The sequence below is a fragment of the Moschus berezovskii genome, chromosome 1 (assembly GCF_049115385.1).
Source record: "Moschus berezovskii isolate FMDL1 chromosome 1, NW_MosBer_1.0, whole genome shotgun sequence".
Classification (NCBI taxonomy): Eukaryota; Metazoa; Chordata; class Mammalia; order Artiodactyla; family Moschidae; genus Moschus; species Moschus berezovskii.
Genome location: NC_142460.1, coordinates 102142763 through 102167206, shown reverse-complemented (window position 1 = coordinate 102167206; position 24444 = coordinate 102142763). Strand labels below are relative to the sequence as shown.

At 45.3% G+C, this 24444-nt stretch overlaps 1 protein-coding gene across 11 annotated transcripts in view; it reads left to right on the top strand.

Annotated features, from left to right (window-relative positions):
• The window catches only part of ST6GAL1 (ST6 beta-galactoside alpha-2,6-sialyltransferase 1), a 144298-nt gene extending 126852 nt beyond the window's left edge, over positions 1–17446 (top strand). For all 11 annotated transcript variants that reach the window (XM_088838366.1, XM_055408408.2, XM_055408426.2 and 8 more), the window contains 3 exons: positions 10810–10908; positions 12144–12318; positions 14614–17446. In XM_088838366.1, coding sequence (XP_088694492.1) covers positions 10810–10908; positions 12144–12318; positions 14614–14861 — 522 coding nt within the window. In that variant the 3' untranslated portion in view covers positions 14862–17446. The remainder of the gene's footprint in view (positions 1–10809; positions 10909–12143; positions 12319–14613) is intronic.
• The last annotated feature ends 6998 nt before the right edge of the window (positions 17447–24444 follow it).

Genomic DNA, 24444 nt, shown 5'->3' with positions numbered 1-24444 from the left:
TTCTTTCTGTATTTGTTATTGGTAAAAAGTCATAGATTGCTATATTTTCAATGGTTTATAATTCATTTTATAGTTCTGAGCTACCTAGGTATTCAATTTTTCCCAGGTTTGACAAAGGAACTCCTAGTGGGAGTTCCTTTAAACTGGCTCTTGTTGTTCTGTGACGTGCATGCCCTCATCATTTCTTTAAAATACTCCTATACTTTCTGGCATAACAAGATATTCTAGTTCATTAGTACCTATCTGTTGGGTTTTTAATATTTCATATTTATTAATGTTATCCTGAATGTACACACAAAGTGTTCTAGATCAGTGACGGATTTATTTAAATGTGCGTGCTCAGTTGCGTCTGACTCCTCTGAGAACCTATGGACTGTAGCGTGCCAGGCTTCTCTGTCCATGGGGTTTTCCAGGCAAGAATACTGGAGCAGGTTGCCATTTCCAACTCCAGGGGATCTTCCCGACCTAGGAATTGAACCCACGTCTCTTACATCTCCTGCATTGGCAGGCAGATTCGTTACCACTTGGGCCACCTGGGAAACCCTTTATTTAAATCCCTTACCTTAAATAATAAATGCATTAATCTCTCTCTGCCTTAGTTCTTATTCCTAGGGCAATGCAGTAAGAACCAGGCCAATTATCCTACACAAGTAGCCAGTACCCCATAAAAAAGGAACAAAAAAGAAGTGACTTTTTTCCCTTGCTTATAAAAGGCAGGATGTAGCTGTCCTCTTTTCCTCCTAAAGAGAGTCCCCTTCTTACTCCAGCCCTTTGGAATATAAATAAACATATCTAGAGCTCTCTCTGGATTCCTAGGTCTCTTTCTTCCTACTCCAGAATATCTCTTAGAATATCTCTGTATTAATCTTGAGTTATAGTCTGAGTTATAACCATTTAGCTTCTGGGGGAGATAAGCAAAGTTTCATTATGTTTGGAGTCAGAGAAGAACAGTTAATTTATAAAGTATTGAAATGATTTATAAAAATCATTTATCATGATTTATAAAGTCTCAGGAGTCTAGGGCTTTTCGGAAGAGTGCTGAGACATCCAGTAAGTTTTACTTCCCCATACTATTCTACCCTAGTTCTGGGATATGCCATTTCTTCCCAAGGAGCTCTGATTCCTTTAAATGAAAAATGACATTAGAAACTAAGATCTAGGTACTAGGTATGTTCATGCCTAATGAAGTAATCTTTGCTTCGTGGCCCTTTCAGTAGGTAGAGGAAATATATGCTGGTACACACACAATACACATACATGTGTATTTGTTCATTTATATATATGCATGTGAAAGTCGCTCAGTCATGTCTGACTCTGTGACCCTATGGACTATACAGTCCATGGAATTCTCCAGGCCAGAGTACTGGAGTGGGTAGCTCTTCTCCAACGGATCTTCTGAACCCAGGGATCGAACCCAAGTCTCCCGCATTGCAGGAGGATTCTTTACCGTCTGAGCCACCAGGGAAGCCCATATATATGCATGCTGCTGTTGCTAAGTCACTTCAGTCATGTCTGACTCTGTGTGACCCCATAGACGGCAGCCCACCAGGCTCCTCTGTCCCTGGGATTCTCCAGGCAAGAATACTGGCATGGGTTGCCATTTCCTTCTCCAATGCATGCATGCATGCTAAGTCGCTTCAGTCATGTCCCACTCTGTGCGACCCTATGGACAGCAGCCCACCAGGCTTCTTTGTCCACAGGACTCTCCAGGTAAGAACACTGGAGTGGGTTGCCATTTCCTTCTCCATATATATGCATACCTTCTCCATATAGACACATGCACACATGCCTGTTTTAGAAATGATAGACTCTAGTTGATGCATCAGTCTATCAAGATAAAGGCACTTGCCTTTCCATTGTGTATTTGTATCCCCTTTTCTTCCACGGTGAGAATCCTCCTTCTAACAACTTCAGCACATTGATTTATTTGGTTATAATACATCTAGAATAATTTGAAAATTGTTTTGTGTATCTCTACATAAAGCAAACCTATTTAAAGTTCAGGATTTGTTTGCAGTTCTCTTTCACACCCTGCCCAAGATTAAGGGTTTATGGCCAAATAATATGTACCTAAGTGGGATTGGGGGTGGGAGGAGACGGGGACGACGGAGAATGAGATGGCTGGATGATATCACCGACTCAATGGACATGAGTTTGAGTGAACTCCGGGAGTTGGTGATGGACAGGGAGGCCTGGCGTGCTGTGATTCATGGGGTCGTGGGGAGTTGGACACAACTGAGCAACTGAACTGAACTGAAGTTACCTTGATTAGTTCTTCTGTTTCTCTTCACTTTGATTATGAATTCATTTGAAATTCATGTTTCTAGGTTTTTCTTTTTCTTCTAAAAAAATATGCAGAATGTTAACATGCTTCTAGAATTCAAAACTATCCAAAAAGTTATACTCAGAAAAGCATTACTTCTGACTGAATTCCTTCCACCCTATTTCACTACCACCCTTTGTATATAACTGACTACTGTTTTGTGATTTCTTCTATCTGTAAAGACAGATAGATGTATATTTGTTTTCTTTTTTTTAATTCCCGTTTTCCATACAAAAATACAGTGGACTGTATATGCTCTTCTATACTCTGCTTTTTCCCAGTGCTTTCTGGAAGTCACTCCATATCAGTTCACAGAAATCTTCCTCATTCTTTGTTGCATCTGCATAGTACTCCTTTGTGGGTAAATTTCACAGCTGATTCTATCAATCTCCTTTGCTCAAACATTTAAGTACTTTCCAACATTTACTTCCCCTACTACTTGATGGTTCTTTGAATGACTTTTCCTGTGATTCCAGGTTGAATGACAGGACCCTCGGATTTTGGGTTTGTGGTAGATTTCAATTTGTGGTGCCCTTCTGTTTAGCACTTCCCTGTCTAGATCCAGTTTGCAAAGATCAGGTCTTCCCTTAAGACCCACAGACTCCGTATCATTTTTCAGATCTCCTCAAGACCCTGAAGATCCTTTTGTCTTCCTAGAGCATTAACTAGCTTTGCAACTGTGGCAAATTTGCAGATCTAACAGCCAGAATACAAACTTTATTTTATCATCCCTTAATATTTTTGAAAGAAGATTGCTTAGTATAATGAGACATTAGGCAGACCTTGCTTTGTACTGTAGCTCCATCCCCTCCGAGCTCTGTGATTGTGGGTCAGGTACATAATCTCTTAGAGCTTCCTTTTCAAGCCCTGTTTGGGGCTTGGAAATATTGTGAGGAGTAAATGGAAAGACATCAAACTGGACTGTTGTGTGAGTTTCAGTTCAGTTCAGGTCAGTTCAGTCGCTCAGTCGTGTCCGACTCTTTGCGACCCCATGAATCACAGCACGCCAGGCCTCCCTGTCCATCACCAACTCCCGGAGTTCACTCAAACTCACGTCCGTCGAGTCGGTGATGCCATCCAGCCATCTCATAATGAAACTGTTAAGTCTAGACTCTATAGTTAAGATGTATCAGTATCTACAGCCACAGCCACGCCCACACAGGAGGTGTATTAATTTCCTAGGCCCACCATGACAAAACACCACAGATCGTGTGGCCGACACAACAGTGATTTATTTTCTCACAGTTCTGGGGGCCAGAAGTACTAGATCACGGTGCTGTCAGGTTGGTTTCTGACAAAGGCTCTTCCTGGCTTGAGGATGGCCACCTTCTATGCCATTACGTGTGCATGGGAGTTGAGGGGAGAGAGAGATCTCTGCTGTCTCTTCCCTGTATTATAATGACGTCAGTTTTACTAGATTAGGGCCCCATCTTTTTGACCTTATTTAGTCTTAATTACCTCCCCAAAGCCTTATCTCCAATATAATTACATAGGGGGTTAGGGCTTCAACATATGAATTTGGGAGGGACACAATTCAGTTTGTAACAGAGGGAAAGAAAGATTTAGTAAGAAAAAAGGCCCACATACTCATAGTGGGGATATCTGAAGAATGCAGGTGTATATGATTACTTTCCTCTGTATGTATATAGATAGATGGATGTGTGTGTGTGCGCATGCATTCTTGTTTTCTCTCTTAACTTTCTGCAGTGACTGTTTCTAACTTTATGACTAGAAAGGCCACTTTAAATGGGTTTCTAAGTACCAACAACCTGTCTCCCCAGTGTAGTCTTTTCCTTGGTGCATTCTCCTTGGGGGTCCGTTGCTCTGGAAATGACTTACTTTCCTCATCATGAGGCCCTGGGGATCCCCGAACTCAGGTCAGACTCTGCATGAGGGTGAGTACAGGCGCATTTGAGAAGACCTCTATTTTTAGACCTCTATTTTTAAGTCCCTTGTGCTGCAGTTGGACAAAGGACTGAGATGTTGTCCAGACATGTCTAGTCACCCAGGCAGGGCCTTACAGGATGGTCATGTCTTATAAATAAGGCATCTGGGGCCCAGATAGGGCAGTGACCCTCCTAAGACCACAAGCGAGTTAGACACAAAGTAGTTTCCCAATTCCCCTAGCACTTTTGAGCCTTTTTTTTTTTGAGGAAATCTTTGACACACATACAAAGGGGTACCAAAATTAATATGGTAAGTCCAGAGCTATGTTCTTCTAAGGCTGAGGGGTGCTTGCTGGTTTCTCCTCTTTCCTTCCACCAGATCCCAGCCCTGGTCACTTTCTTTTCCTTCTCTCCAGATAAAACAAGAATTTACCTTCAGCTCTTCTCAATTTTCTAGGTTACTTTCTCACTTGTCTCAAGTGGCTCAAGTAAATGACCATTTCCCCACTGTGTCCAGTGAGAGCTGAGATCAGCCTGATCCTCAGAGTGTGCTGGTTTGTTTGAATATCTTGTGATTTATGAATCACAAGATACTCTGTTCCCTGTGGGAACAGAAACAACAGTCTGCTAAGAGCTAGGCTGTGAAATCTGATCCTGGTTCTGCCTTATACTCAGCTTGAAGTCTCAGAGACGTCTCTCTTCTCTTCAGACCTCAGTTTATCCTTCTGAAAATCATGGGTTTGGATTCAGTCTTTTGAGGATTTTCCTGTATGACACATGAAAACTTAAACAGGAAGCAAAATTCTCGTGACACGTTTTCTTTTTTTTTAAATAATATTTATTTAGCTATGTCAGGTCTTAGTTGTGGTATGCAAGCTTAGTTCCCCTACAGCATGTGGAATCTTCGTTCCCTGACCAGGGATGGAACCCAGGTCCCCTGCATTGCAAGGTGGATTCTTAACCACTGACCTCTAGGGAACTCCCTCATGACACTTTCATACCCTCATCAAGTGCTTTCTTTGATGTTTTCTGCCACGGGTGTTCCACCCTATCTTCTTGGCAGTGAAGTAGGTAGATTAGAAGTGTAGAATCTGGAACCAGACAAAAGGGATCCCATTCAGACTCCCTGAGTTACTAGCCATATGGTTTGGGTAAACTACTAATATTTAGCATCTCTGAGTCCACTCCCTTGTTTATAAAATGGGTATATTAAGAATTGCTACCTAAGAGTGTTATAAAAATGAACTAACATATAAAAGTATCTGGCTTAGAATAAACATCATTTAGGCAGCATCTGCTATCATCATAGTTATCCTTTATCATAAAGGAGAAAACTTTCTGCATCTCTCTTGGATTTGCGAGGACAGTAACACCACAGACCCTGGGAGAGTATCAAGGTGCAGGAAGTACTACTCCTGGCCTCCGGCTTTGTGTACTAAAAAGACAGCTTGAGAGAAATATTTTTTAAAAATCCCAGTTCTCTCTAATCCTCATGAGTTAGGGATAAGTCACCTGGTGTCAGTCCTCTACATAGAAAGCAACATAGCTTAGGAAAGGACACTTCAGTATACCAGCAGTTTTTGGTGGGGGGGAGGTATGGAGTGGGATGGGGACAGGGAGTGAAACTGTCGAGTGCAGTCTTGAAAGTCATGTATAAAATAGTGGGAGGGCGCCCCTCTGCTCACCCCTTATGTCCATCTTGCAGAGCCTTTTCTGCCAGGGTGCCCACTCTGCCTTCGGACTATAGCACTGAATGCCTGTGCTGTGAGTTACCATGTTTCCCACGGAAAGAGGACAGTGCTTGATGCTGGAAGCTGTGGGTCCCACTTCTGGTTCCTGTGGCCGCTCGCCTGTGGGGCTCTAGGCCAGTTGCCTCATCCTTGAACTTCAAAACTCTATTCTATCCCCACATACCGGCTGCTGTTCTTTTCATGTTCTCTTTTAGGAAAGTGGCCTGAGGTCCAGGACTCACCTTGACCTCTTTTTCCTTCACTTTCAACATCCAGTTAGTCTGCAAGTCTACAAGACATTGTCATTGAACCCTTGCAGCAACCCCATTAGGTAGATACTGTTGACTTGATTATTCATATTTGTACATGAATTATTCATACAGCTGATGGTTGTAACTTTCTCATTTCCCCATTATTTTTACCTATGCTACAGTAGCATCTTCTATCTGAGCTTCCTCTTCTGTAAAAATTCTAGTCCAGAACACTGGTCTGTTTGGATCCTTCTCACGAGCCTTCATTGGTCCTGTAATCTACTGATGAAACCCTGAGCTCCCCCATGTGGCACTTACCTACATTTCTCTGACCCCTTCAGGGTCTCCCTTTGTGTCTAAGCCACACTGGGCAGCCTTCAATTCCTGAACAAGCTCGCTTTACTAACTAGAATTAGGTTTGTCGGCAAGTGACAAGAATACTCTGCCCAACTCTCAATACTGGTTTAACAAGATAAAAATATATTTCTCATGTAAAAGAAGTCTAGAGCTGGTATAGTGCTCCAGAGAGTCAGGAACCCAGACTTCTATTACCTCATGCATCTGCCATTCTACCATGTGACTCCCACTTCATGGTCCAAGGTGGCTGCTCAGGCTACAGCTATTACGCCCACCGTTTACAGCAGGAAGGAGGAAGGAACAAGGAAGGTCATAACCCTGCCTCTGAGAACAGTTTCTGGGATTCACACTTGCTTACTCACCACTGGCCAACAATCTGTCACACAGCCACACCTAGCTGTTAGGCTAGGAAATTTTTACTTCGGCTAGTCTTTATTTGGGATAGCCATGTGCTGAGGTAAACATTGTTTCCAAGGAAGGAGAGAATGCGTAGGGGGTGACGCCTAGGAGTCTGCCATGTAGTCTCACATCTGGGGGGTGTGCACGTTGTTCCTTCTGTCCAGGTCCCATCTCGGTCCCTTGGCTTGGCCTAGCCTTATCCGTCCCTTAACACTGTTACCTTATGCCCATCCTCACTCTGGCACCCTGTGACTGCCTGGGGCTCCTCAGCACCCAGTACAACTGCACAGTCTCGCCCAAGGTGGGCCCACCACCAATATTTCCTCTTTCAAAGATACACTGAAGAAATGGGATTATGTTCTTCAGGCTCCCAGGACCTTCCTACATATGGGGGAGAGTATAGGGATGGGGTAGCTGACCGATCTTAAGGGCTCGTGGCAGACCGCCGCTCTTGGTTGTACAGGCCACCCATCCTCCCACAGTGGGACGCTGTTCAGGTCTCAGCCTTCGTGATGGTGATCTTTCGATGTGGAGACGGGTTACTGTTGTGATTCTTGCTTTCAATTCCGTTCAGTTCTTGATTTGATTTCTGCCATTTGTTCCTCTCATTTTAAACCTGGGCAGTGTCTCCCACATGCTCTTTAAGGTACTGACAGCTGGTCTCACGTATCAGCTTTGTCCCTTAAGAGGGACACAACTTCTTTCATTGCTAAGCCTTCAGGCCCCTCCTTGGTCTTTCTCACTCGCTGCGGTGCCCCACTGGATCCTCAGGACAGCTCCTGAGACAGGAGGCCAGTGTTACCTGCACTCACAGATGAGACGTGAGGATCTAAGTGATGGCCTGACTTGGTCGCAGTCATCGGACACGTGGCATAGCCAAGAACTGAGCTGGGTCTTTCTGTAATAAGTGTAGCAGCTTTCACCTTCTGCTGCCACACTTCTCCTGTTTTAAGAAGTACTTTAATTATATTTCTGTGCATAATTTCTTCCCAAATTTAGAGTCTCCTAGGATAAAAGGCAAAATATGAAATTACTGAGTCAGGGTGTATAAATAAACTTTTTAAGAAGGCTGTTAATGTGTTTTGCAAAATTGATCCAGCAGGGAAGTCCTGCGGAGCCTTATCATAGTCACATTTTGCCCAGGCTAGCCTAAGAGCTGGGGAGCCTGAGAGTGTGGGGAGGAAAGGGGCTGGCTGGTTCCTCAGCAAGGCGCACGTGAGCCTCCCCCGCTAAGCCTGGAGGGATTCTCATGTTTAAGCTTATGCCATGGGTCCTCCAAATGGGTGCTCAAGCACAGATTCTGCCATCTGGTCCAGTTTGGCAGAAATCAGTGCCTGTATTGAACTCTTAGATGTCCCGTGTCTGTCTCCACCATGCTTTGTAATAGTAAGTACAAATCAAATCCCTTATGATTATACAGTGGAAGTAAGAAATAGATTTAAGGGTCTATATCTGATAGATAGAGTGCCTGATGAACTCTGGATGGAGGTTTGTGACATTGTACAGGAGACAGGGACCAAGACCATCCCCATGGAAAAGAAATGCAAAAAAGCAAAATGGTTGTCTGAGGAGGCCTTACAAATAGCTGTGAAAAGAAGAGAGGCGAAAAGCAAAGGAGAAAAGGAAAGATATAAGCATCTGAATGCAGAGTTCCAAAGAATAGCAAGGAGAGATAAGAAAGCCTTCCTCAGTGATCAATGCAAAGAAATAGAGGAAAACAACAGAATAGGAAAACAAGAGATATCTTCAAGAAAATTAGAGCTATCAAGGGAACATTTCATGCAAAGATGGGCTCGATAAAGGACAGAAATGGTATGGACCTAACGTAAGCAGAAGATGTTAAGAAGAGGTGGCAAGAATACACAGAAGAACTGTACAAAAAAGAGCTTCACGACGAAGATAATCATGATGGCGTGATCACTCACCTGGAGCCAGACATCTTGGAATGTGAAGTCAAGTAGGCCTTAGAGAGCATCACTACGAACAAAGCTAGTGGAGGTGATGGAATTCCAATTGAGCTATTTCAAATCCTGAAAGATGATGCTGTGAAAGTGCTTCACTCAATATGCCAGCAAATTTGGAAAACTCAGCAGTGGCCACAGGACTGGAAGAGGTCAGTCTTCATTCCAATCCCAAAGAAAGGGAATGCCAAAGAATGCTCAAACTACCGCACAATTGCACTCATTTCACACACTAGTAAAGTCATGCTCAAAATTCTCCAAGCCAGGCTTCAGCAATATGTGAACCGTGAACTTCCAGATGCTCAAGCAGGTTTTAGAAAAGGCAGAGGAACCAGAGATCAAATTGCCAACATCCGCTGGATCATGCAGAAAGCAAGAGAGTTCCAGAAAAACATCTATTTCTGCTTCATTGATTATGCCAAAGCCTTTGACTGTGTGGATCACAATAAACTGTGGAACATTCTGAAAGAGATGGGAATACCAGACCACCTGACCTGCCTCTTGAGAAACCTGTATGCAGGTCAGGAAGCAACAGTTAGAACTGGACATGGAACAACAGACTGGTTCCAAATAGGAAACAGAGTACGTCAAGGTTGTATATTGTCACCCTGCTTATTTAACTTATATGCAGAGTACATCATGAGGAACGCTGGGCTGGAAGAAGCACAAGCTGGAATCAAGATTTCTGGGAGAAATATCAATAACCTCAGATATGCAGATGACACCACCCTTATGGCAGAAAGTGAAGAGGAACTCAAAAGCCTCTTGATGAAAGTGAAAGAGGAGAGTGAAAAGGTTGGCTTGAAGCTCAACATTCAGAAAACAAAGATCATGGCATCTGGTCCCATCACTTCATGGGAAATAGATGGGGAAACAGTGGAAACAGTGTCAGACTTTATTTTTTTGTGCTCCAAAATCACTCCGGATGCTGATTGTAGCCAGGAAATTAAAAGACGCTTACTCCTTGGAAGGAAAGTTATGACCAACCTAGATAGCATATTAAAAAGCAGAGACATTACTTTGCCAACAACAAAGGTCCGTCTAGTCAAGGCAATGGTTTTTCCCGTGGTCATGTATGGATGTGAGAGTTGGACTGTGAAGAAAACTGATCGCCAAAGAATTGATGCTTTTGAACTGTGGTGCTGGAGAAGACTCTTGAGAGTCCCTTGGACTGCAAGGAGATCCAACCAGTCCATTCTAAAGGAGATCAATCCTGGGTATTCATTGGAAGGACTGATGCTGAAGCTGAAACTCCAATACTTTGGCCACCTCATGCATCGAGTTGACTTACTGGAAAAGAGTCTGATGCTAGGAAGAACTGGGGGTGGGAGGAGACGGGGACGACAGAGAATGAGGTGGCTGGATGGCATCACCGACTCGATGGACATGAGTTTGAGTGAACTCCAGGAGTTGGTGATGGACAGGGAGGCCTGGTGTGCTGTGATTCATGGGGTCGCAAAGAGTCAGACACGACTGAGCGACTGAACTGAACTGAACTGAAACTGACATGCTGGACTTGAAGGTGATTGAAGGGCTTTTCAGAGATCATTTTGGTTATATGTGATTCTGACTTTACACCTCAGCCCCCTGACCTCCATACGAGGCATGACTGCAGGGGACTCTACCCCAAGCCATGTTCACTGTACCCTTTCTCCAATAATCTCAAAAGTCTGAGTGGAACCCTTTCTGCTATGTGGCTGATGGGTTATGACAAAATGTCCTTTAAGGTCCGCACAGTTGCAGCTGTCGTGTCTGCCTTCTTCCCACAAGTGCTGCACCAAAACTTAGACACTTCACTGGGCTCTAGGGCCTCAGGTGGCACTTATGATGTGTCAGGTACTACTGCAAGCCAACACTCACATGTAAATGTCCAGGTGACAGCCTGTCTGTTTCTTCCTGCAGTTGGTCACCACGGAAGCGGGCTTCCTCAAAGACAGTTTGTACAATGAAGGAATCCTAATTGTGTGGGACCCATCTGTTTACCATTCAGATATCCCAAAGGTAAGTGGATGTCCATAGGAAATTGGGATTGAGTCGCCTGTTTTCTATACATTTCCCTGACGTACTGGCTTTTCAAAGTTGTGGTTGACCCAGCCACCCTGAGGGCTGCCTGGTTCCGTTTCAGGGCACCTCACTTTTGGATTAGTTGTTGAGGAGGATCCTATCCTGTACCAGTGCTCTCCATGCCCGCCCTGCACTGCCATGTATTTGTCTCCCAACTGTCGTCTGTATCAGGAGTGATAGTGGCTGGATTTCCCACCATCTGCGGTGGATTGTGTTCATGTAATAGTTATTTCTGATGAGCAGTAGCAGGCATAGACAGTTGTTACTATCTGTCCTATACACAATATTACCATAATATTACTTGTCCCACACTTCAGTTTCCAGACTTCATTTCACTTCCAGTTTTCATTTCACTCTGATAGCAACAGAAAGAAGTAGGCAGAAGCATGGTTATTCCCATTTTACAGATGAGGAAAACAGAATGTGGTGGTGGTGGTAGGGTTATCTGCCTGGGACTTGATTTGCTAAGCAGAGGGCCCACATCTGCAGCATCAGCTTTTCCAGGGTAGGAGATAGAGTCTCAGTCCTGCTGGGCTCTAGCTTCTCTGGCCTCTCACTGTTTGTTATACAAGTCAGCTGGCCTCTCCCTGGCATGAGCTGCAGGGGCCACAGGAGAAAGGCTTTAAAGAGGAGGGACAGAGAGCACTGTCCTTGGCAGACTCAATTCTCATGCTGGACACACCAGTAGCTGACAGGCTCTGGTGATCCCTGGCACCCTCCTCTAACTACCTCGGTTTACAGTTTTGCATTGTTCTCATTTAGAACTGAAATTTGCCTGGGTCAGGTCACGGACTGTGAGTCCACAGTTGTGGCAGTCTGGGTCCCAGTTTTCACCCCTTTAAAAAAGAGAGGTTGGGGTTAGGTAGGGCCAAGAGCCCCTCTCAGCTCTGATATCTTTCCCGATCTGTGATCCTGAGGTCTGAAGCTGTTCCACGGTCACCAAGATCAAATGCCCTGTGAGCACAGGCTGTGTGCTAGGTGCCCTGCTATCAGGCGAGAGCTATGATATGGAGGAGAAGCCTGGAGTCTATCTCGATGAAGGGATGTCTCTCAGGAGTCTGCCAGGGGTGGTCCCTCCCCACCTGCCCTAGTCCTCAGAGGATGATGACCACCGGGGTGGCAGCAGACCAGCCCATTGCTCTCCTTGAGGAGACCTCTTCCTTCTTTTTCAGTGGTACAGGAATCCCGACTACAGTTTCTTCAATAACTTCAAGATTTATCGTAAGCTGCATCCTGATCAGCCCTTTTACATCCTCAAGCCCCAGATGCCTTGGGAGCTGTGGGACATCATTCAAGAAATCTCCTCAGAGCAGATCCAGCCAAATCCCCCATCCTCTGGGATGCTTGGTGAGTCCGTGTCTGAGAAAGACCTCCGGCGCTTGTCTCTACAATAGAGTAGCTTTCTTCTGGGGTCCCATTCGTTTGTTTGTTTACCAAACAGTTGCTAGTTTTCTGCTATATTTTTATGCTGAGGCAAATTCCAACTAAGACACGGGGATCAATACGATGCAGTCTTCTTCCTTAACTTCAGGGTGTCCAGTGGGAGCATTCGGTCAGGTGTCTGAGGCAACAATCAGTTTGTGCCGGGAAAGCGTGACCAGCTCGGTGCCATAGGAGAGAGGACCCCTTCTAGGGAGATAGCCTGAGAACTTTGTGGAGAACAGAACCAGGCCTGGGAAAGGGGAGGATTTGGCAAGTGGAGATGGAGTAAAAAGGGAAGCACAGAAAAGAAGAGGCAGGAGTAGGGTTGGGACTTGGGTGAGGCCAGCCAGGCACCTACTTCAGACGTACAATTTAAGGAGCTGCCACGAAATTCAGAAACAAGGGATATCTTAGTAGTGTCTTTAAAAAGGTCTCAGTGAAAAATTTCATGACAGACAAAATATTAAAATTTTAGATAAAGGATCAATAATAATGCCATTATTGTCCTGAGCCATATTAGAATCTGAAGAAAAAAGAGGAATCGATAATATTCAGAATTTCACCTAGTGCCCTGAGAGAAGACTGAGTGGTGAAGCTGCACTTGGTTTGGGGGTCACAAATGGAGTTGTGGGTGCCGAAGCGGGGGTGGGCCGGGGTCAGAGTGCTGAGGGCCTGAGTGCTGGCTGCAGACTTTCTTCTTGGACTTACTCCACAGCTCTCTGCGCTCGTGGCCTGTCTGCCCCTCGCTCCCTCTCACTCTGAGTTCAGCTGGGCCACAGGCACTTTCTGCCAGATGCCCCCTGGTGCTCACTGTCATCTGCCCACCTGCCTTCCCTGTTAGACTGCAGCTCCCTCAGGGAGGAACTGTGTTTGCCTCATCCTTGTGGGTCTGGCTCAGGACAGGCCTGAGGTAAATGTTCTTTGAGTAAATGAACAAGTGCTTTATTATCAGAGGCATTTCCTGACAGAGATGAAGGTGCTTGCAGTACCCCATCTGCTTTATGCCTTTCTCTTCAACTTTTGGATAGGTGCCTTGGGGGTACTGCCTGGACCCCTTTTGAGCAGAAGTAGACGGAGAGCATCCTAGGGACACTCTCCTGTTGCCCTGCTGCCCGCCTTTGCTTGTGCTGTCCCCTTCGCCAGCAGCCCTTCCCCCTTGCCATTCCCCACACCAGTGCTCCGGGGGGCTCACGAGAGCCCGCTCTCATAGAAGCCTCCCTCTGCTCATCTGGAAGCACGACTGCGGTCCCTTCATCACTTAGTTGCATATGTCTTTTCTCGCCCATCATACCAGGGTAGGGGACAGCCGGAGGGGGTTAACAGGGCTTTCCCCTTGTCTAATTCTTCTGGAACAGAGCTGCTGCTAGCAGTTTACAGTTTTGCTGTTAGTAAGAGCTGTTCATCATAAAAGTTCCCTATATTGATGGTTGACAGGAGCAGCCTTAGAGCCATGATCTTACTGCATCTGAACAGTAGCCTGTGTGGTAGGGAGAGTGGGTAGATCGCCCCGTTGGGACAGGTGGAGAACCTGAGGCCCCGAGAGGGACGTGTCCTGCAGGAGATGAGGGAGCCGGGGGGTACAAGCATGGGGGTGGGTGGCATCCCCCTCTCTTGTTGGGTCTGCACCTCTGTGTTCTGTACCCCTCCCTGAGCACACCCCCCCCCAGCTCCTCTCTCCGCCTGACTGAGCCCATCAATACAGACCAGCGCGTGCTTCGGTAACAGCTGTCCCCCGCCCACTTGAGGCATGAAGCCTTCCTTCCCCGCACGGTTTCACCAGATACTAGTGTAAGAAACACCTCCCAAATAACCAGCGCGAGGCTCATCCAAGACACAGACGTGAGAGAAAGTAATGTCTGCACGGAATGGTTCTGTCTCCTCAGTCACCTTGTCCTCCCTCTTCATAGGGCTTATTGACAGCGATCGGTTCACTGGCTGATGGTGGAGCCCTTCAATTCATTAACGTTTAGGGAGGACCTGCTGGGCACCGGGCTCTGACCTGGGTGCTGAGCATACGAAGGTTCGTGAGCCCTGCACCCTGAGGAGCAGGCTATTGGATGGGCGTACCAGAGCAACTCAGACTGGGAATCACACTCATAAACAGACATTCCAGGCATACCTCTCCAGCTTTCGGGGCATGAGCTGTGGGGCTGCCTGGGCAGGACTCCGGGGAGCCAGGGTGGGTTGTTGCGCAGGACTCACCTCTGCTCTCCTCTCCAGGCATTGTCATTATGATGTCACTGTGTGACCAGGTGGATATTTACGAGTTCCTCCCATCCAAGCGCAAGACTGACGTGTGCTACTACTATCAGAGGTATTTCGACAGTGCCTGCACAATGGGCGCCTACCACCCACTCCTCTTTGAGAAGAATATGGTGAAGCACCTCAACCTCGGCACGGACGAGGACATCTACCTGCTTGGAAAAGCCACGCTGCCTGGCTTCCGGACAATTCGCTGCGGAGCATAAGCTCCCCAGCCAGGTCCCCTCACCCTTCCCCATCGGCATTTTACAGCCGGTCTTCTGGCCACCCTGGGCCTAGGAAGGAAGACTGTGTTCCTGAATAATCACAGCCCACACTCCAGGCAGCAAGAGCCCTGGGGCTTCAGAAACTCAAGGGCAGGACCCCCAGCCCCACCTGCCCTGTTGTTATGGGGGTGTGTGGACCCAGAGCCTCCTGTCTCACTGATGTATACCCATTTAGCATTCCTTCCAGAGAGGGTCCTCCCGCCCCTGACCCAGGCAAATGCAAGATCCACCTTTCCCACCAGGGCTGCCAAAGCTGGTCAGCTTTCCCCACCAGAATGATGTTGTTATTGCAAACCAGGGAAACAGGACAAAAGGTACAGTCTCTATCCTCATGGAGAAGAGGATGGCACCCCACTCTAGGACTCTTGCCTGGAAAATCCCATGGACAGAGGAGCCTGGTGGGCTGCAGTCCATGGGGTCGCGAAGAGTCGGACATGACTGAGCAACTTCACTTTCACTTTTCACTTTCATGCATTGGAGAAGGAAATGGCAACCCACTCCAGTGTTCTTGCCTGGAGAATCCCAGGGACGGGGGAGCCTGGTGGGCTGCCATCTATGGGGTCACACAGAGTTGGACACAACTGGAGCGACTTAGCAGCAGCAGCAGCTCCATCCTCAAGTTGCATATAAAGCAGTGCAAGGGACCAGATGGATTCAGTGTGCTTGATGCACTGGGACTTGTGTGTGTGGGTTGCTGTGTGGCTGTTTTTGCACCCAGGAGGGACCACACTCTTCCTGTGTCAATGGGTCATAGAGGGCTTCACGGAGCTGGGGGCTGGGGGCTGGATTTTAGAAGAGGAGAAACATGTCAAGCAGATTTGGTCTAAGTCATCTGAGATGTGTTTTCCTATCTGCCTTTATTGCCTGTATTTAAGAGCTGCCTGAGTTTACAGGCTCAAGGTACCTTTTGAGGAAACCCCTTCCTCATGTCTGAGGCATCAACTGAAGGCCCGTACCGACGCCAGGCAAGCCAGATGCCAAAACCCTGCTTTCCCCAGGCTCGCCTGGCCTGAGCCTGACCTAGCCTGCCAGCTGGGTGTGCACAGCCTGTCCACGTCTTCCTTTCTGATGCCTACCCCCAAACCTCCTCCTGCCATCCTGTTTTTCCCTTTAATCTCCCCCCTCCCAAATTACTTTCAAGCATTTTCCATTTTAAAATTTCCTGACTTTTTTTTTTTTTTTACCTTCATGGGCCTTTTGTGAAAGGCCTCTCAGGGAGTGGGAACGTGGTTTCCTGGGACTTAAAGAGTCGCTCTCAGAGGTCAGAACCTTGGAGATCATGACTAATTCTCACCAGGTGTATCAGGTGGGTGCTGTGCCCCCACCCCTGCCTGCAAGGGAGCAAAATCAAAGCCTCTGGACAGAGGTCTGTCTGCTGTGGTCTGTCCACACACACTCTGGACCATTGTGCTAAGTCCCCTCCCCTGATGAGCCACACTAGACTGGACCAGGCTTCTGGACTCCTGAGCTAGCCCCGTGTGCTCATGGGTCTTGAATGTTTGAGGTCCAGACCAGCTGTTGTGGAGCTGGAGTACTCATTCATGGTCAAACCGCGGGCTTGTGCAGGCTGTGTGGCTCTGTAGAAAGAGCTCTGGAGTGAGAAGCCCTCGGTTTCCAAAGTGATGCTCCTCTATTACTCACCATGCCACCATGGGCAAATTCTCCTCTCTGAGCCTATTTCCACATCTGTAAAATAGGTGGTGAGCCTGCCTCACAGGTGCCATGAGGATTACCTGGGAGAAGGCAGGTGCTCAGTGCATGCTGGATTCCTCCCTTCCTTTACTAAGATCCTGCCCTGTGCCCACACCTGGCAGCATCCTGCTGTGAAGCAGGCCAGAGAGTGGGCTTTGTCCTCAGGGAATGTAATGTCCTATTGGGAGACAATAATACCTACCCTGCTTGGAACACCCTGGCAACTATCCAAGGGAGTGGAGGGTGCAGAACGTGTCCCTGCTCAGGACTGATCCGCTCTGGGATGGGCAGAGCACTTGGGCCACTGGCCGCTGTGACCCCAGGCTTTTCCACGTCTCTGGGCCCAAGAATTCCTGGCAGTTATTGAATCATGAGCATGGAGTGCAGAGGGAGGTGGCATTCCATCGCCAGGAGAGAGATGTTGGTGTGGACACTGAGACTACACTGGGTAGATGCTAGCTTTTATGTGTTATTATTAAGAGATCAAGTTAATTTAATTGTGCTTTCTCAACCTGGAAACGGGTAGAATGCAAATAAGATGTGGATACTCTCGTTAGTCTGATTAAATGTTTTATATTTGTGACAGGCAATTTAAAAATTATGACTGTGTCCTATAGGAAAGCCACTGTCTCTAAGCTTTTCTGTTTTATTCAGTAGCCGTCTGTTCATTCTCTATCATGAAGTCCTCAAATCTTTCCATCTCAATCAAATAAGCTATTGATATTGGCCTGGATTTGAGACGTCAATCTCAGAAACTTCTGAATCATGTCCTAAGCTATTTCTGAATTATCCAAAGATTATGTAAAAATTTAAAATAAATGATTGTTCAAAAATTGTATCCCTCTTTTCTTGTTAAGGGGACAACTGCTCATTGTCAATTCTTGTCTCCAAAGAAGACACAACAGGAATCCTGAACCCTCAAACCCTCCCCCATGAGCTCCTCTGCCTTAGCCTCTTGTCACTTCTACAGGAAAAGAGCTCCTACTTACACAGCAGGATATCATCTGTGAGATAGTGACTGGTTTGTTTTCATCCTTTTGCTCTTGCTTAGATTCAAATAACAAAAATGTTGTTCATCCAACACCTCAAGGAAGGGCTGCAGGAGGACAGAAAGCAGAATGAAAGGAAGTTCTCGCCTTGGTTTCCAAAAGTCTAAAACCCTTAAAGGAACCATGTCCTAAGGGGATAGCCAAGTTGTTTAGATACAGAAATTTCTGCCCAAACCTCGGGAGAATGGGAGTTCAAAAGAGGAGTGACAGAAAAAGAGATTTCAGTTAGTTTGGAAACTGAGATCTGTGCTTGCCAAATTTACAATAGCCTTAAGTCTCTGTTAGGTCCTTTCAATTGGTGAGCTGGCTTTTGGGGTGGCACCAGGCTTCTCTGTTTGGACCTTGTGGGGAGCTTCTGCCACCCCCACAGGTTGCCTTTTCCCTTGGGTCCTACTTTGGTATCTGCTGCTTATTTTAAGGTGTATATGTTAGGGGTGAGGGAGGAAGAATGAGAACCTGGCTTCTTCTTTACCCTGTCAGCCATTTAAGCAGAAGAAAGACAAATCACAAAGAGAAAGACCAATAAGGAGAGGTACTCACCGACAGCCTCCATGCCCACCCCACCAATAGCACCCTGGAAGCCCAACTCCGGGCTCTCTGATCTTATAGAAAGCTTCCCACCCTGGCAGTGTGCTTTGCTCACACCAGTAATGGCTCCACAGCCAGAAGCAAGAGGCGGATACAGTGTACTCTGGGACTGCCGCCTCACCTATTTCAGCTCCTCACCTGCTGTGTGGCTTTGGTTTCTACTTCCCATGTGACCCTCGGGGCAGCCTTTGAGGAATGTTCTGTGATGTGAGGGGAGTGCATTATGGCCCAAGGGACACTTACCACTCTAACTGGGGCAGAAACACCCTAACCCAGAAAATTTATCCCTATGGGCTAGCAGAATGGCATCAATTTCAGGAGAGAAGAAAAGGCCTTACCTGCACCCATGACATCCCATCACCTGGTGCATTTATGTTGCCATCCAGTCCTCAGGTCAGGATTGACTGGAAATGAGTTTATCATGGGAAGAGGAATTCTATCCAGCCCATCAAGTGCATAGTGAGCACCCACTGTGAGAAGCACTGGGAGACAATGACGAAGACTCTCAACACCCGCCCTCCAAGAAATTAGAGCCCGCAAGACTGGATCTGCCCTGTGTATAGTATTATCAGGTTCAAATGAGATAAGACAGCTGCCATTTTCTGAAAATGAAAGTATGGTTATTGTTGTTAGGCTTGCATTTATAACTGCATAGAAGAAAAATACTATGCAAATGCCAAATATGAAGGAATATGAGATCATATAAGGTAAAAGCACAATAATGAAGTTGTAAAAGAAAGATCCATTTTGGCTGGAATTTGTGGAATCTTACTGGGTGACAGTCTTAAGACTGTCTTGACAGGCAGGATTCCTCCTTATTTCTTTAAGGAAAATGCTTTTCTGATTATAAAAGTTACAAATACTTACTGTCAAAACACAAAATCATGAAGGGGAAAAAGTTCATCTTTTCCAAATATAATCCCTATTAGCAGTTCCCAAAGCTAGTGATGGACAGGGAGGCCTGGCATGCTGTGATTCATGGTGTTGCAAAGAGTCGGTCACGCCTGAGCGACCGAACTGAACTGAACTGAAAGCTGCAGTAATCAAAACAGTATGGTACCAGCACAGAAAGAGAAAAATAGATCAATGGAACATCACGAGACAACTCTACACATGAACATCACCAGATGCTCAACACTGAATCAGATTGATTATATTCTTTGCAGCCAAAGATGGAGAAGCTCTATACAATTAGCAAAAAGAAGACCGGGAGCTGACTGTGGCTCAGATCATGAACTCCTTATTGCCAAATTCAGACTTAAATTGAAGAAAGTAGGGAAAAACACTAGACTAAGGCAGAGGTAAAAGAGATCAAATTGCCAACATTCGCTGGATCATGGAGAAAGCAAGAGAGTTCCAGAAAAACATCTATTTCTGCTTCATTGACTATGCCAAAGCCTTTGACTGTGTGGATCACAATAAACTGTGGAACATTCTGAAAGAGATGGGAATACCAGACCACCTGACCTGCCTCTTGAGAAACCTGTATGCAGGTCAGGAAGCAACAGTTAGAACTGGACATGGAACAACAGATTGGTTCCAAATAGGGAAAGGAGTATGTCAAGGTTGTATATTGTCACCCTGCTTATTTAACTTATATGCAGAGTACATCATGAGGAACGCTGGGCTGGAAGAAGCACAAGCTGGAATCAAGATTGTTGGGAAAAATCTCAATAACCTCAGATATGCAGATGACACCACCCTTATGGCAGAAAGTGAAGAGGAACTCAAAAGCCTCTTGAGGAAAGTGAAAGAGGAGAGTGACAAGGTTGGCTTGAAGCTCAACATTCAGAAAACGAAGATCATGGCATCTGGTTCCATCACTTCATGGGAAATAGATGGGGAAACAATGGAAACAGTGTCAGACTTTATTTTTTTGGGCTCCAAAATCACTGCAGATGCTGACTGTAGCCATGAAATTAAAAGACGCTTACTCCTTGGAAGGAAAGTTATGACCAACCTAGATAGCATATTAAAGAGCAGAGACATTACTTTGCCAACCAAGGTCCGTCTAGTCAAGGCTATGGTTTTTCCCATGGTCATGTATGGATGTGAGAGTTGGACTGTGAAGAAAGCTGATCGCCGAAGAATTGATGCTTTTGAACTGTGGTGCTGGAGAAGACTCTTGAGAGTCCCTTGGACTGCAAGGAGATCCAACCAGTCCATTCTAAAGGAGATCGATCCTGGGTGTTCATTGGAAGGACTGATGCTAAAGCTGAAACTCTAATACTTTGGCCACCTCATGTGATGAGTTGACTCACTGGAAAAGACTCTGATGCTGGGAGGGATTGGGGGTGGGAGGAGATGGGGACGACAGAGAATGAGATGGCTGGATGGCATCACCGACTTGATGGACATGAGTTTGAGTGAACTCCAGGAGTTGGTGATGGACAGGGAGGCCTGGCGTGCTGTGATTCATGGGGTCGCAAAGAGTCGGACATGACTGAGAGACTGAACTGAACTGAACTGATTCAGGTATGACCTAAATCAAATCCCTTACAATTATACAGTGGAAGTGACAAACAGATTCAAGGGATTAGATCTGATCGAGTGCCTGATGGACTATGGACAAAGTTTTGTGACATTGTGCAGGAGGCAGTGATCAAGAGCATTCCCAAGAAAAAGAAATACAAAAAGGCAAAAAGGGTTGTCTGAGGAGGTCTTACAAATAGCTGAGAAAAGAAGTGAACGGCAAAGGAGAAAAGGAAAGATATATCCATCTGAATGCAGAGTTCCAAAGAATAGCAAGGAGAGATGAGAAAGCCTTCCTCAGTGATCAATGCAAAGAAACAGAGAATAACAATAACATGGGAAGGACTAGAGATCTCTTCAAGAAAATTAGAGATACCAAGGGAACATTTCATGCAAAGATGGGCACAATAAAGGACAGAAACGGTATTGACATAACAAAAGCAGAAGATATTAAGAGGTGGTTATACTACACAGAAAAACTATACAAAAAAATCTCATGACTCAGATAACCATGATAGTGTGATCACTCACCTAGAGCCAGACATCCTAGAGTCCAAAGACAAGTGGGCTTTATGAAGCATCACTATGAACAAAGCTAGTGGAGGTGATGGAATTCCAGCTGAGATATTTCAAGTCCTAAAAGATGATGCTGTGAAAGTGCTGCCCTCAATATGCCAGCAAATTTGGAAAACTCAGCAGTGGCCACAGGACTGGAAAAGGTCAATTTTCATTCCAATCCCAAAGAAAGGCAATTCCAAGGAATGCTCAAATTACCGCACAACTGCACTCATCTCACACACTAGCAAAGTAATGCTCAAAATTCTCCAAGCCAGGCTTCAACACTACATGAACCAAGAACTTCCAGGTATTCAAACTGGATTTAGAAAAGGCAGAGGAACCAGAGATCAAATTTCAAACATCCATTAGATCATAGAAAAATCAGGGGAGTTCCAGAAAAACATCTACTTCTGCTTTATTGACTATGCCAAAGTCTTTGTGTGGATCACAACAAATTGTGGAAAATTTTTAAAGAGATGGGAATACCAGACCACCTGAACTGTCTCCTGAGAAATCTGTATGCAGGTCAAGAAGCAACAGTTAGAACCAGGCATGGAATAACAGACTGGTTTCAAATTGGGAAGGAGTACCTCAAGGCTGTGTATTGTCACCCTGCTTCTTTAACTTATATGCAGAGTACATCATGCAAAATGCCAGGCTGGATGAAGCACAAGCAGGAATCAAGATTGCTGGTAGAAATATCAATAACCTCAGATATGCAGATGACAGCACCCTTATGGCAGAAATCGAAGAGAAACTGAAGAGCCTTTTGATGAAAGTTAAAGAGGAGAGTGAAAAAGCTGGCTTGAAACTCAACATTCAAAAAACTACGATCATGGCATCTGGTCCCACTTCATGGCAGACAGATGGAGAAACAATGGAAATAGTGACAGACTTTACTTTCCCAGGCTCCAAAATCACTGTGGATGATGACTGCAGTCATGAAATTAAAAGACGCCTGCTCCTTGGAAGAAAAGCTATGACCAACCTAGACAGCATATTAAGAAGCAGAGATATTACTTTGCCAACAAAGGTCTGTCTAGTCAAAGATATGGTTTTTCCAGTGGTCATGTATGGATGTGAGAGTTGGACTATAAAGAAAGCTCAGCACTGAAGAACTGATGGTTTTGAACTGTGGTGTTGAAGAAGACTCTTGAGAGTCCCTTGGACTGCAAGGAGATCCAACTAGTCCATCCTATAGGAAATCAGTCCTGAATATTCATTGGAAGGACTGATGCTGAAGCTGAAGCACCAATACTTTGGCCACCTGATGCAAAGAACTGACTCACTGGAAAAGACCCTGATGCTGGGAAAGATTGAAGGTGGGAGGAGAAGGGGTTGACAGAGGATGAGATGCCTGGATGGCATCACTGACTTGAGGGTATGAGTTTGAGCAAGCTCTGGGAGTTAGTGATGGACAGGGTGACCTGGCATGCTTTGCTCTGCAGTCCATGGGGTCACAAAGAGTCAGACATGACTGAGTGACTGAACTGAACTGTAACACTACAGAAAGTCCAGAGATAAACCCACACACCTATGGTCAATTAATCTACAACAAAGGAGGTAAGAATATACAATGGAGAAAAGACGGTCTCTTCAATAAATAGTGCTGGGAAAACTGAACAGCTGCAGGTTGAAGAAGGAAATTAGAACATTCTCTAATACTGTACACAAAAATAAACTCAAAATGAATCAAAGACCTAAAGGTAAGACTGGACACTATAAAACTCTGAGAAGAAATCATAGGGAGAATGCTCTTTGACATAAATTGCAGCAAGATCTTTTTTGATCCACTTCCTAGACTAATGAAAATAAAAACAAAAATAAATGGGATATAATTAAACTTAAAAGCTCCTGCATAGCAAAGGAAACCATAAGCAAAATGAAAAGACATCCCACAAAATGGAAAAAAAACTTGCAAATGAAGTGACCAACAAGGGATTATTCTCCCAGATACACAAACAGCTTTTGCAGCTGTATGTCAAAAGGCAAATAAACAAGCCAATCAAAAAATGAGCAGAAGATCTAAATAGACATTTCTCCAAAGGACATATGTACACATGAAATGATGCTCAACATTACTAATTATCAGAGAAATGCAAATCAAAACTACAATGAAGTATCCCCTTATACCAGTTAGAATGGCCACCATCAAAAAGTCCACAAACAATAAATGCTGAAAAGGATGTGGATAAAAAGGAATTCTCCTCCACTGTTGGTGGAAATGTAAATTGATATAGCCACTATGGAGAACAGTATGGAGGTTCCTTGAAAAACTAAAAATAGAGCTATCATATGATTTAGGAATTCCACTCCTAGGCATATATCCGGAGAAAACCATAATCCCCAAAGACACATGCATCACAGTGTTAATTGCAGCACTTGACATTAGTCAAGACATGGAAGTAACCTAAATGTCCATCAGCAGAGGAATACATAAAGAAGATGTGGTACATTATACAATGGAATATTACTCAGCCCCCTAAAATAATGAAATAATGCCATTTGCAGCAACATGGATGAACCTAGAGATTATTATACTAAGTGAAGAATGTCAGACAGAAAAAGACAAATATCATATGATCTCTCCCATGTGGGATTTAATTAAAAATTATACAAATGCACTTATTTACAAAACCGAAACAGAGTTGCAGATATCAAAAACAAACTTATGGTTACGAAAAGGGAAACATGGTTGGGAGGGATAAATCAGAAGCTAAAGATGAACCTACTTCCAGATGTTCAAGCAGGTTTTAGAAAAGGCAGAGGCACCAGAGATCAAATTGCCAACATCCGCTGGATCATGGAGAAAGCAAGAGAGTTCCAGAAAAACATCTATTTCTGCTTCATTGACTATGCCACAGCCTTTGACTGTGTGTATCACAATAAACTGTGGAACATTCTGAAAGAGATGGGAATACCAGACCACCTGACCTGCCTCTTGAGAAACCTGTATGCAGGTCAGGAAGCAACAGTTAGAACTGGACATGGAACAACAGACTGGTTCCAAATAGGAAAAGGAGTATGTCAAGGTTGTATATTGTCACCCTGCTTATTTAACTTATATGCAGAGTACATCATGAGGAACGCTGGGCTGGAAGAAGCACAAGCTGGAATCAAGATTGCCAGGAGAAATATCAATAACCTCAGATATGCAGATGACA